At 36.7% G+C, this 15,000-nt stretch overlaps 1 protein-coding gene across 2 annotated transcripts in view; it reads left to right on the top strand.

Moving 5' to 3' along the window:
• LOC133624610 (junction plakoglobin) overlaps nucleotides 1-6,700 on the top strand; it is a 35,033-nt gene extending 28,333 nt beyond the window's left edge. Inside the window, exons 10-16 of one of the 2 annotated variants that reach the window (XM_061988320.2) lie at nucleotides 77-229; nucleotides 2,878-2,997; nucleotides 3,131-3,281; nucleotides 3,814-3,935; nucleotides 4,046-4,085; nucleotides 4,465-4,600; nucleotides 5,932-6,700. In XM_061988320.2, the coding sequence (XP_061844304.1) occupies nucleotides 77-229; nucleotides 2,878-2,997; nucleotides 3,131-3,281; nucleotides 3,814-3,935; nucleotides 4,046-4,085; nucleotides 4,465-4,598 (720 nt within the window). In that variant the 3' untranslated portion in view covers nucleotides 4,599-4,600; nucleotides 5,932-6,700. Of the gene's footprint in view, nucleotides 1-76; nucleotides 230-2,877; nucleotides 2,998-3,130; nucleotides 3,282-3,813; nucleotides 3,936-4,024; nucleotides 4,086-4,464; nucleotides 4,601-5,931 lie in introns of both variants that reach the window. The other variant, XM_061988319.2, reaches the window with a different exon arrangement.
• The last annotated feature ends 8,300 nt before the right edge of the window (nucleotides 6,701-15,000 follow it).

Raw genomic sequence — 15,000 nt, 5'->3', positions numbered from 1 at the left:
AAAAAAGAGGATAAGACAGGAGAACAGGTTTTGCTTTTAACTGTGACTTTTGTATTGGTGTTTTCTCGTCTTAAAGGCGGTGGTTGGCCTGATCCGTAACCTGGCTCTGTGCGGAGAGAACCAAGCTCCGCTGAGGGATGCAGGAGCCATCCCCCGCCTGGTTAACCTGCTGCTCAAATCCCACCAGGATGCTCAGAAACATGGTTCATCCAACCAACAGACATACCAGGTGCAAGATTTTATAAGTGCCGCATGTTTAGGGTTAGGTAATCACAGTTCAATACGTACCTCAATAGTAAGGTCACGGTCCAGTTCATATTTTAAATACGCTAAAGAAAGAAAATGCTATAGAAAACTTTGAACTAATGATTTTTTATATGAAATATTTGAAAAATTAAGTAATATTATCAATAGTAATATCAAATATATTTAAAAAATATATATATAGAGGACCTATGATGAAATTAGTCTTTTCGGACCTATAAATGTTACAATGTTGGATACTGGTGTTAAACAATGCCAACGTGTCAAATCTTAAGGTTCTTGCATTTTGGGGTGAGCTTGCATGCAGTTTTGGGTGACTCTGTTTGCGGGGTTTTGCAGTCTGGCTGCGTAGTGAGGACACAGCGAGGTGGACGTACTTATTTGGGCATTAAATCAGGCTCTCAGCCTGAGAGGGAAGACTCCTCCCCCTCTGTGAGGAAACTAAAAAAAACGGTAGAATAAAGTATTATTTTTATCTAATCGTGACATATGCATAACACTGACATGCAACATCCACTGACATAAATGCTGCTAAAAGATGCTTTTTTGATGCACTTTCTTAGTAGATGGAAGAACCTAATGTTGTGACAGGGTGACTCGATATAAGGTTAAATAAGTGTTTCTGGATATTGCCATTCATCCAGGTCATTGTAATCTCAGGGCATTCAATCGATCACAACTGGACTATGTTTTGTCTTAGAAGACATTTCCTCTTTCATCCAAGTAGGCTTCAATTCATTAGACTTATTAGATTGGTCATGTACCATGAATTGATAAACGTGGACCCCGACTTAAACAAGTTGAAAAACTTATTCGGGTGTTACCATTAAGTGGTCAATTGTACGGAATATGTACTGTACTGTGCAATCTACTAATACAAGTTTTAATCAATCAATCAAAGATCTCGTAAAGCGGCTGGTGCCAAAACCCCGAATATTTATACTCCAAAAACCAGGGGGTGTTCCTGGGCATGGATGGTTTCACCCTATTATAATGAGAAAAACAACTGTTGAGATGCAAACAAGCAATCTTACTATCAATGCCAACGAGTCATTGAAGTGCAATTTCCCCTAGTTAGCATTAAGGTATCGCTGTGGATCGACCAAAGTAGTCAGAATCACCCACGTGAGCATTCCATTCAGCACCCGGCCGCTAGACTAGATCTGACCAATCTGATGAAGCCTACTTGGAAGATAGTTGAAACGTCTTCTAAGACCATGTTAAAGAAGTCTATTTTCGACCGTGTCTGCTAAAAAAAAATAGCGATGACGACTTCAAGATATATATTTAAACAGTGTACATTTTAAAAGATGAATTAATATACTTTTAGAGAGGGTAGGGCGTGGTTTCATTATTAAATCTGGGAACACCTCCACAAACCAACATCTTGCAGACAGACTAAATAAAACGTGGCATCAATGTGACTGTAGAGCAGAATCAACACGTGCTGTATAGCCAATGCATATTGTCTACACCAGTGGTTCTCAACCTTTTTTCAGTGATGTACCTCTGTGAACATTTTTTTAATTCAAGTACCCTCTAATCAGAGCAAAGCATTTTTGGTTGAAAAAAAGAGATAAAGAAGTAAAATACAGCACTATGTCATCAGTTTCTGATTTATTAAATTGTATAACAGTGCAAAATATTGCTCATTTGTAGTGGTCTTTCTTGAACTATTTGGAAAAATATATATAAAAATAACTAAAAACTTGTTGAAAAATAAACAAGTGATTCAATTATAAATAAAGATTTCTACACATAGAAGTAATCAACAACTTAAAGTGCCCTCTTTGGGGATTGTAATAGAGGTCCATCTGGATTCATGAACTTAATTCTAAACATTTCTTCACAAAAAAATACATCTTTAACATCAATATTTATGGAACATGTCCACAAAAAATCTAGCTGTCAATACTGAATATTGCATTGTTGCATTGTAATGAATGGAATATCCTACTTGATTTGATGTTCAGTTTATGAACTTACATTCATATTTTGTTGAAGTATTATTTCAAAAATATATTTATAAAGGATTTTTGAATTGTTGCTATTTTTAGAATATTTAAAAAAAATCTCACGTACCCCTTGGCATACCTTCAAGTACCCCCAGGGGTACACGTACCCCCATTTGAGAACCACTGGTCTACACCACAAGGAAGTGTTTTAAATGTAGATTAAAATCATCATAGGTCCCCTCAGATAAATAATGTAAAAAAAAATCATAAAAATAAATATGTGTGTGTATGTTATTAAAGTGCAACGAGTAAGAAGAACAACAGAAAGAGTTTGAATGAACATTGCTTAATTTTTTGTGAAAAGTTTTAGTTTTTTCATAAAGGTATGGTTGTATTTTCTGGCTGAAGAGGGCGCGACAAGGAACTTTGTACAATTACTTTCAGCTTGTGTTCAAATTCTGTGTTGTCAACAACTAATAACAGCCTTCTGCTTTAAATCCACTGATTTATATGTATATATATATTTTTTTTTTACAAGTAAACTCATACTTCCTGTCCCTCACATAATGTGTACTGTGTGGAAAATGTGTACGCCTCTTTACTGACTTACTACTGTTGTAGCGTTTTGTGTGTTTTTGATTCATATCTATTTTGTCAGGATGGAGTGAGGATGGAGGAGATAGTGGAGGGCTGCACAGGAGCTCTGCACATCCTGGCCAGAGATCCTGTCAACAGAGCAGAGATCGCCAACCTGCAAACCATCCCTCTCTTTGTTCAGGTACCAGCGCGAAAAAACTCATCTTTCATTAAGTCTTGTTTTGTTTTTGCTTACAAATCTCCTCCTCCTCAATCTCGTTACCCTGCGTAATGACAATAAAGCTGATTCTTCTTCTTCTTCTCCTCCTTGCCAGCTTCTCTACTCACCTGTGGACAACGTAAAGCGTGTGGCGGCAGGTGTGCTGTGTGAGCTGGCTCTGGACAAACAATCAGCTGAGGCCATTGACGCCGAGGGAGCGTCTCCTCCGCTGATGGAACTGCTGCACTCCAACAACGAGGGCATCGGTAGGACTCCAAATTTAACGTCGCGCCATGAAGTCATTATGATGTATTTTCACATGTTAATGAGTGTAGTTGTTCATATTAACCAGTGTTTTTGTTAGTAATCTGTTCCAAAAGGTCCAGCTATCACCGAATAATAAAAAAACCAAAGCAATTTTTCCTATAAGAAACAACACATAGCACTTTACAGCACAACACGTCACACTGTCGGGACTCTGCTGCCCCACAGTTTTGACCTTACGCTGCAAACTTATTCATAACTTTCTTTGGCCCCATGGTGTGTTATTTTGCAGTCACACTCAAAAATCAATCAATCAAAAAGTTTATTTATATAGCCCTTAATCACAAATGTTTCAAAGGGCTGCACAAGCCACAACGACATCCTCGGCTCAGATCCCACATCAGGGCAAGAAAAAAGTCAACCCAATGGGCACAAAACAAATCACAGAACGAATCAGTGCGCAATTCCATGGACTAAATCACGGGCAAACAAACTACAGACAAGAATGTGATGGAAGATTCTTCTTTTTCTCAGCAACTTACGCCGCCGCCGTCCTCTTCCGTATCTCCGAGGATAAGAACGCCGACTACAAGAAGAGAGTTTCCAGAGAGCTCACACACTCCATGTTCAAGCACGACCCCGCCGCCTGGGAGTTGGTGAGTTTCGGGAGCTCTTGGCCCTACCACAAAATGGTCTGCTTCTACGTTTCATGTTGTTGTTCACTGTACGTTGTGCATTGACTTAGACCTCGTGTGACCCTGTGCAGGCCCACAACAGTGTCCCGGTAGACGTTCCCTACCAAGACGGTGAGTACGCGTACCTGAAATGTGCTCACACGACACATTCTTCAGCACCGACAAAACGCGGTGCAATGATTGCTTCCGAGCATCAGCAGCCTACGCATTTGCTATGACATCATCAGCAGCAGCAGCCCACGCATTTGCTATGACATCATCAGCAGCAGCAGCCCACGCATTTGCTATGACATCATCAGCAGCAGCCCACGCATTTGCTATGACATCATCAAGAAATAAAAGAAGTGATAGCACTTCCCAGTCAGATTAGTCATGACTTCCTGTAGTCTGTCAGACTCAATGTTCTCTCTGGGCCTTGTAGATTGACACTATCCTCCATCTTTGCCTCTCCTCATTCTACTGCTCTCTGAAAGCCGTTTTGTCTTTGCAGAGCTGGACGTTCCTTTCCAAACCTACGGAGGCTACCCAGGCGACATACCCATGGACGGCGTGGACGGAGGCATGATGCACGATGATTTCGTCAACATGCAATACGACCGACAGCAGCAGTTTGAGCCTTATTAAAGGTCGGTGCAGATAGGCGTGAACGTCGACGTCACACACACGTGTACTAAGTGTACCTCAACAAAACTATACATCTTCTCAGATAGCATACTGCAACGTAGCAACAGCCAAAATCAATGAATTATTCATCTAGCAATTGTTCTATAAAATATTCATAATGTCACAACCACAACTGATCCTGCTTTAAACTGATCTACAACTGTTATCATTGTGTTCCCTGGACTTCATGATATTCTTTGCTTTTTTTCTCCTACCTAACCTGTCAAGTTACCATGTTAATTGCAATTCATTAATTACAATAAATTCAAATATTTTTTTGCTTTAAGACTGGTATTGCTCGAAAAATAATAAAAACTTACAATGACGCATAGATCTGAAGATGATCTAGAGATTTAAGCGTTGAAGGTGAGGTTAGAAATGGCAACAGCGGAGGATGAATGTCCCATAACAAGAAGATAGAGAAAAAGAAGAAGCTTATCGACTACGGCGTCTGTGCGGATGCACGCAATTTTTCAGGACTTATGCAGATCCCAAATACAGATCAGCAGGTACCAGAAGGTAAAAAAAAAAAGTTGTTTTTGCATAATATTGCAAAACAAAACGCCAGATAATGTCTTACCTTATACACACACCATAATAACACTTGTATGTTTTTAATGCACCGACAATCCTTCAAGCGGTGCGGCTTCATAGCTTACATACATCATAGTGCAGCCTACACTTATCTCTTATGTGTGACTGCCATCTACTAGTGGCATTTATCATTACACCATGTACCAAATAAAATAGCTTCGAGGTGGGTAAGCTCAACCAAACTTATTCCGTACATTAGGTGCACCGGGTTATATAGTTTTGAGGGGGGGAAAAGGATTTTAAGTGCGTCTTATAATCCAGAAAATACAGTACATTATATCTCAATTGTTTCAAATGTAAGAATTGTGTATTTAAACCCAAATAAGGTCGCATTGAGAATGTCTTTTTGGTTTTGGGGGGGGAAGGAAAGACCACCCTCACGGTTAGGCCACTGCTCCTCTGCTCAACAAAGCACAGTTTGACCCCCGATTCTCCAACGTTGATCCAATTATATAGAATTCTTTTGACTGTTTGCTTGAGAGGGTGTGTCTTTATGTCGCTCAGACCAATCACAGTAGGGTAGGCGTGGTCTATAGGAGGCTGAGATATTTGATGGTGTCAGCCAAAAGGACTATTTTATTAACAAAACATAGTATGGTGTTCCACTGGGGTCAAATGTCTTTTTAAAAGCCCCTAAAATGAGCAGGATGTAATTTTTTAAAGATTTTTTTTTAACATTTATCTCATTCTTTTGTTACAGATGCAAAGAGAGAAGATGGTTGTGGGAAAGTTGTCTGAGAGAACGATGTTTATCTTCTGTGTAATGTATGCAATTATTATTTTTAAGTACGGGACTAATCTTAACAGGGCTTACATGTGTTATTATAGCCTAATATTGCTGATCAGCATTTATGCAAAGACACTGCTTGTAGGTTCTGGCTTGAAAAACCTTCTAAGAATTGTGTGCGTGTTTGTGTGTGTGTGCGTGTGTGTTTCATCTTGCGGGTGGGTAATCTATGCCAAAGAGATTTTATTTTGTAAAGATGACCTAGCTTTCCTTTTTCTTCCTGTCCTTTTGAAAGAGAGCATTGCTTGAGTCGCCTGTTGATCACCTCGTCATCTTTCTTTAACGCCTTTCAAAGACAACTTAGTCCCGAATTGAACTATTTGACACACGGTGCTTGATCGTTGCCACACTTTGAGACGACAAGTGAGGCCTTTAAGAGGAAACCAAGCGTCGTTCTCTTGATTTCTTCAATTGTTTTCACGGGGAGGGAAAGACTTGCATAGTTAAGAATACAATTTTAAGCAAAAGTAAGATGCTGGCGTGTGTGAACTTCTTTACCATTTTATGTCAAAACTCTGATTGATGCATTGTTTCAACAGATGGACTGATTGATTTATTGTGCATTTATTAATAAGTCATAGGGATGCCAGCTGGAGATAAAAAAAACTACTGACAGGGAAATTTGTACTTGCTAAGAGTTTTTACTGAAATTTTGCTAAATAAAAAGGATATATTAAACCTACTTTGATCTCCATATTCTTTGCAGATTATAGTATGTGACACTTTTAATGCATGGGCTCAATTTTACACAAAATAGGAGGATTTAAAACCATGTTAAGTAATGCAACAAAAATGTTCATAAAATTTGTAAAAAAAAACAAGTTTTATGAGGCTCTTCACTCAATGCTTTATACATACTTAATGTAAGATTATTGTATACAATATTTATATTTTACAGTAATATATATATATATATATATATATATATAAATATATTTATAAATTTTATAATCAGTGGCGGGCTGTGCGTTTCTCACCTAGGCCTTCAGTGATGTCCGACTTCAATGATTACCTCTCAAAATAGCATATTTGATGTCTCCACATGTTCATTGCTGGAGAAATACTATACAGGAACACATTTACACCATACTGTGCATTGAATCACATCAACAGTATACAAAACGGGTTATTTTCTGGCGCATTTAAAATAAATTCAAATGCATTAGCAATTAAAACATATAAATGGTAAATGGGTTATACTTTTATAGCGCTTTTCTACCTTCAAGGTACTCAAAGCGCTTTGACACTATTTCCACATTCACCCATTCACACACAAATTCACACACTGATGTCGGGAGCTGCTATGCAAAGCCCTAACCACGACCCATCAGGAGCAAGGGTGAAGTGTCTTGCTCAAGGACACGACGGACGTGACGAGCCGTCCCCGTAAATTTCTCTGCTTGGCTTATGCAATTTCTGGTCAATAAAGTTTGATTCAAAGTACCGTATTTTTCGGAGTATAAGTCGCACCTGCCGAAAATGCATGATAAAAAAGAAAAAAAACATATATAAGTCGCACTGGAGCCCGGCCAAACTATGAAAAATACTGCGACTTATAGTCCGAAAAATACGGTACACACTTCTCAAAGATATATTAACTGCCCTGACCACATGGTGGCGACAAATACACATGTAACAATGTTAATTAAATGACAAGCATGACACACTAACAAAAAGAGTTTACAACTTTTAGTTGTAACAGAACAGCTACTGTCAACAACTTGTGATCTGATTGGCTATCACAACTGTATCAACTCTGCGTTCTCAAATTCATCCGCTAACGGTCCCGGTAAGTATCCAATCATGTGAAGCCATCTAGAAGGCCTTACTGACAACAACTCGTGATCTGATTGGCTATCGCAACTGTCTATCAACTGTAAGTCCCTGTTCACTTACAGTACACAGACGCCTGCATTGTTGATTCTGAAGGCCTCCGGCAGATTTGGTACAGCGTGGCAACATAAGCTAGCTGAATTCTGATTGGATACAAACTAAAATTAAGAACAACAGTGCTGGAATGAGCATAATATGACATGAAGAGACTATGAATACTTTTAGATATTTAGGGAAAGTAAATAAAAGAATGATTATTTTTAATTATGATCATGATTTCTGGTTATGTTAGGCCAGCAGAGAAGGCCTTGCTGGCCCTGACGGCACACCACTGAAATATATATACATACATACTAGGGCTGCAACAACTAATCGATTAAAATCGATTCTAAAAATAGTTGGCGATTAATTTAGTCATCGATTTGTTGGATCCAAGCATGCGCATGCGCAGAGGCAATTTTTTATTATTTAATTTATTTTTTATAAACCTTTATTTATAAACTGAAACGTGTACAAACAGCTGAGAAACAATAATCAAAATAAGTATGGTGCCAGTATGCTGGTTTTTTTCTCAATAAAATACTGGAAAGGATAGAAATGTAGTTTGTCTCTTTTATCCGATTATTAATCGATTAATCGAAGTAATAATCGACAGATTAATCTATTATCAAATTAATAGTAGGTTGCAGCCCTAATACATACATACATACATACATACGGTATATATGAATATTATTATTATTATTAACAAGGCTCCTTAAAAGTTATATAGTTTATAGAGGTATGTTGTTCATGCAGAAGCGAAGTGAGATACGTTTGGCGGCCGACAAAGCAAAAACACAAATGACCATAAAACAAATGCTGCAAATTAAAAATTCTGCAAGATTAGAAACAAATACAAAGGGAAAATGCTGCAAGTTCAAAAAACAATGCGGACTTGGCCAGGCTAACGGGCTCAGACCTGAGGGATATCATCTCAATCTTGGCCAAAAAATGTAATTAATATATATTCTATATTTAATATTGTAAAATGTTATGTATCAAAGGGTGATTGTGCTTATTATTTTACAATCCTTACGTAAGACAAGAACACATATTTCTTTTTTTATGCATTCTAAGTCAGAAAATATGGCAAGTACAAGGTTGCTAACAAAGCAGCTAATATGAGTCATCTATTGTGCCCATAAAGCCTTCTAAAAACATTCTAAGGCTAAGCTAGCTACACAACAAACCAAGTTTACATTGCTAAACATATCATTCATACATTTATTTTCGAACTTACAGTAACTACTTACCGTTTCATTGTCTCCTCCGTTGCCATACTAAGGAACTTAAAAGCAGCTTTTTGGAAACGCCATCTTTATACTTGCGCAGGTTTGTGAAGCAGGATTCTTCAAAGTGGTTAGCACACACCAGGGGCGTCACTAGCTTTTAAGGACAGGGGGGGCTTAGCCCCCAGGAGATGCACAGGATGCGAGCGAATGTAGCGCACGAGCACAACACTTCACAAACGGCTAACAAAGACTTACAAATTATTCATTGTTATTATTATTATTATTTCAGTCGGTTTATTTTCAATCTGTGTTCAGTACAACAACACACATGGGTTTGCACAGTGACATTAAATTATATACAGTATATATATATATATATATATATATATATATTTGTATATATATATATAAATATATTTATATATATATATAAATATTTTTATATATATATATATATATATATATATATATATATATGTATATATATATAAATATATATATGTATATATATATAAATATATATATATATATATGTATATATATATATATATATATATATATATATATATATATATATATATATATATATATATATATATATCCATCCATTCTCCACCGCCCACTCCCCCTGGGGTCGCGGGGGGCGCCGGAGCCCATCCCAGCCACAATCGGTATATATATATATATATATATATATATATATATATATATATATATATATATATGTGTGTGTGTATTAGGGCTGTCAAATGATTAAAATAATTTTCCGCGATCAGTTAACTCAAAGTGAATCGCAGATAGGTATAATTTTTCATCATTAATAAGTGTACCCAAGACAGATCATTTTCACTGGGGGTTGGCTTCATTTGTGACAATGTTTTAACCTTCTCTATTAAATAATAAAATGTAATATTGAGCCTGCTAATCATTCTGAAATTGACAACTCGACCAGAACATATTATAAAATAATTTACAGATTATTTCAGCCAGCCGGAACGCTACAATACATTATAATACATTATTTTGTTAGGTTTCGTGGCTAACACGAAGTCGTACATCAAGGAGAAACCCTAAATGTAGTTTAACTAGATGTAAAGCCTAGCGCTTCTATTTTGAAGTGTGCGACTGGTTTGAGAAAGTGTCATGACAAGTTTTAATGTTGGATCAACTGGTGCAATAAAAAAAGGTCTCCTTTCGACTGTCTTTCATTTCTGTTGAACTTTTATGTCATCTTACTTACTAAATCAGTCACAGTAACAATCTACTATAAATGTTATGTTATCACTGCAACTTAACTGCAAACCTGAACACTGAAGTGAAGCACCACCCACATCGAGAATGACGCGCTCAGCAGATGTTTGCTGCAGGGATGTCACCTCTTCTCAAGGTGAAAAATAGTTGGTTCTATTTTTTTGTATCACCTCAATCGTTGGTCACTAGTTTACTAGTTCACCATTACATCAGTGAAGAAAATCCAGGATAGAACATTGGTTAAGACTGCTGCCTCTGAATCTGTAGTACTGAGTTCAAATCCTTGACTTTTAAAGTTGAGGAATTTGTTTTACCTCTGTCATATATCACTGATTGCATTTGTAAATAAACAAAAATCATGAATCAAAAAGATTCTGGATAGTTTAATAGTCAACACTGTGGGCTCCCCAGAATCCCAATTCAGCAAGACCCATGATAGCATAGTGGTTAAGACTGCTGCATCTCAGTCAATAGTGGTGGGTTCAAACCTCTTACTTTGAAAGTTTAGTTGTTTTGTTTTACCTCTAGAATAGTTCACTGATTACATTTGTATATGAGCAAAAATGAAGTTATAACAAGACCATGGATAGCATGGTGGTTAAGACTGCTACCTCTCAGTCGGTCGTATGAGGTTCAAATCCACGACTAGGAAAATGTAGGTTTTTGTTTCATTTCTATCATAGTCCACTGATTGCATTTGTATATGAGCGAAAATCATCTTATGATGGGACCCAGGATAGCTCAATGGTCAACACTGTGGGCTCCCAATACAGGGGTACTTGGTTCAAACCCCAGACAAGTAATCGTTAATTTGGCTGAATGTCGTCAAAACGACATAAATTGAGTAATGTTATGTGCTCATTGCTTGAATAAAATAAAGTTAAAAAATGAAGTCAATGCTAAAGATAATAATAATTGTCAAATAGTCAATGAATACACCTCAGGGGTTACGTGTGTGTGTGTGTGTGAGAGAGAGAGAGAGTGTGTGTGTGTGTATGAGTATGTGCGTGTGAGTGTAATTCCTGAGGTGGGGGGAATAGGAGTAAAACTTAATAATAGAGAGCGTTGACCAATGAGCTCTCCTGGGTACAATTAAAAAAAAAGTTAATTGGAACAGTAAAAAAAATTAAATAAGTTAATTATTATGTTTTCATTACACATGCAGGTGAAATATATCATCTGCCACCTCCAATCAAAGCTTCAGAAGATGCAAGTCAATTTACTGGATTTGAACCCAGCACCCTTTATTACAAGTCAACAGTCCTACCCACTGTGCTATCCTGGGTCCTGAGAACTCTTGTATCCGGCTTGTATAGAAAGCTAATCAGAGACTTGTTGCTGGGTAAACTACACCATAAACCAGTGGAATAAAATACTGTCAACCCAACTGGTATTGAACCCAGGACTGTTTAATTCTAATCAAGAGTCTTAACCACTGGGCCATCCTGGCACTGGTAAGCCGTGTTTTCCGGCTCATATAAAAAGCTAATCAGAGACTTAAGGTGGAACAAAATACTACCAGCTTACCTGGGATTGAACCCAGCATCCTTCATTCCAAGTCAACAGTCTTACCCACTGTGCTATCCTGGATATTTTGAAATCCTGTATCCGGCTTGTATAGAAATCTAATCAGGGACTCTTTGCTGGGTAAAATACACAAGAGGTGGACCAAAATACTGTCAACCAGACAGGTATCGAACTCAGGACTGTTTATTTCATTTCAAGAATCTTAACCACTGGGCCATCCTGGGTCTTGTGAAGACGTTTTTCTGGCTCATATAGAAAGGTATTCAGGGACTTGTTGCTGGGTAAACTACACTATAAAATAGTGGAATAAAATACTGTCAAACCGTCTGGTATTGAACCCAGGACTGTTTAATCCTAATCAAGAGTCTTAACCACTGGGCCATCCTGGCACCACCCACATTGAGAATGACGTGCTCAGCAGATGTTTGCTGCAGGGATGTCACCTCTTCTCACGGCGAAAAATAGTTTGACCAATGAGCTCTCCTGGGTACGATTAAAAAAAAAAAAAACTTAATTGGAACAGTTAAAAAAATAATAAGTTATTTATTATGTTTTCATTACATGTGGAGGTGAAATATATCATCAGACACCTCCAATCAAAGCTTCAGAAGTTGCAAGTCAACTTACTGGGTTTGAACCCAGCACCCTTTATTCCAAGTCAACAGTCCTACCCACTGTGCTATCCTGGGTCCTGAGATCTCTTGTATCCGGCTTGTATAGAAAGCTAATCAGAGACTTGTTGCTGGGTAAACTACACTAAAAATCAGTGGAATAAAATACTGTCAACCAGACTGGTATTGAACCCAGGACTGTTTAATCCTAATCAAGAGTCTTAACCACTGGGCCATCCTGACACTGGTCAGACACTTTTTCCGGCTCATATAAAAAGCTAATCAGAGACTTAAGGTGGAACAAAATACTACCAACTTACCTGGGATTGACTCCAGCACCCTTCATTCCAAGTCAACAGTCTTACCCACCGTGCTATCCTAGATCTTTTGAAATCCTGTATCCGGCTTGTATAGAAATCTAATCAGGGACTCTTTGCAGGGTAAAATACACAAGAGGTGGACCAAAATACTTTCAACCAGACAGGTATCAAACCAAGGACTGTTTATTGCATGTCAAGAATCTTAACCACTGGGTCATCCTGAGTCTTGTGAAGATATTTTTCTGGCTCATATAGAAAGGTAATCAGGGACTTGTTGCTGGGTAAACTACACTATAAAATGAAATACTGTCAAACCGTCTGGTATTGAACCCAGGACTGTTTAATCCCAATCAAGAGTCTTAACCACCGGGCCATCCTGGCACTGGTATATCAGTCTTTCCGGCTCATATAAAAAGCTAATTGGAGACTTAAGGTGGAACAAAATGCTACCAACATACAGGGGCGTCACTAGCTTTTAAGGACAGGGGGGGCTTAGCCCCCAGGAGATGCACAGGATGCGAGCGAACGTAGCGCACGAGCACAAAACTTCACAAACGGCTAACAAAGACTTAGAAATTATTCATTGTTATTAATATTATTTCAGTCGGTTTATTTTCAATCTGTGTTCAGTACAACAACAAACATGGGTTTGCACAGTGACATTTTGTTTACAGCATCAACAAGAAACAATTACTTGCATGATCCTTCAAGATACACTGAAACACAATGAAAGTCATGGCATTAGCCTCTATGTCATTAATTCACAACATAGAGGCTAATGCCACGACTTTCGCTCACAATACAATAATTGTTTGTTCCCAAATATTTTGAAGTTGCACAGATTACATTTTGGGCACATATGTGACTAAAATGGTTGTAAATTCAAGCCCTGGAAATATTACTTAATTACTTGAATTAAAGTAATATCTGGATCGGGATGATTTGGCTTATATATAATATATATATATATATATATATATATACACAGTATATATATATATATATTATGGTAAGCCGTTAAGGAAATTAAATATATATGGAACTGTAAATAAGAAAGACTTAGAGTCCGTCTGCTGATCTAAAAAAGAGCCAAAGCTGTCAAAGAGCTGAGGGACCATCTTCAAAGTGCAATGCTGAAACAAATAATGCAAACAATAAAATGTAACTTCCAGGGCCTGAGATTAATGTAGTCCCGTCGTCCCGGGGACGGTAAAAAAAAAATGCACGGGACGAAATTAAATGCTCCCCAGGACGATGGCTTTTAACCATTTTTTTTCTTTTTATGTATTTATTCATTTTACATTTTATATTAAATATCTTGGTTTTTCCTCCCTCTGAAAATCCTATGAAATGTTTAACAAGCCATCCTATAATAATACAACAGCTATTAATGTAACAATACAATAAAACAAATATATTTAATGATGTTTTTTTCATTATTTTATCAATAGGCTAATGTATATTACTTTATATAGATTCTACAAGAAACACAAAACTTAAAAACTACATTATTTACAATTGCAGACACAAGGTTTCGTGCAGCTTCTCATTGTAAAGGAAGACGGAAGTATATATATATATATATATATAAATATATATATATATATATATATATATATATATATATATATATATATATATATATATATATATATATGTATGTATGTATAAATAAATAAATATATATATATATATATATATACTGTATATATATATATACATATATGAAAGACTTAAAGGTATACTAGAGGATGTTGTGGATCATGTTGACTATTGGTCCTCCTAATTGTCAATCATTCTGGTGATGTTACGTAAGGACATATATATATCTCAAATAAAACAAATGGCTTATCGATAAGCCATTTTTATTTTATTTATTTATTGCAACGCCAAAATAGGCCTAACAACGCAAATGGTTGTAATTCTGTAGCACTTTGAGATTTGGAATCAAATGTAAAGTAGATTGCAGATACAATCTATTTTATAAATAAATTATATATATATATATATATATATATATATATATATATATATATATATATATATGTATATATATATATATATATATATGTCCTTATGTCACATCACCAGAATGATTGACAATTAGGAGAACCAATAGTCAACATGATCCACCCAGAAATAAATAAAACAAATGGCTTATCGATA

This window comes from Nerophis lumbriciformis, linkage group LG27 (assembly GCF_033978685.3).
Source record: "Nerophis lumbriciformis linkage group LG27, RoL_Nlum_v2.1, whole genome shotgun sequence".
Classification (NCBI taxonomy): domain Eukaryota; kingdom Metazoa; phylum Chordata; class Actinopteri; order Syngnathiformes; family Syngnathidae; genus Nerophis; species Nerophis lumbriciformis.
Note: the sequence above shows the minus strand (reverse complement) of the source record. Positions and strands in the feature narration are given on the sequence as shown.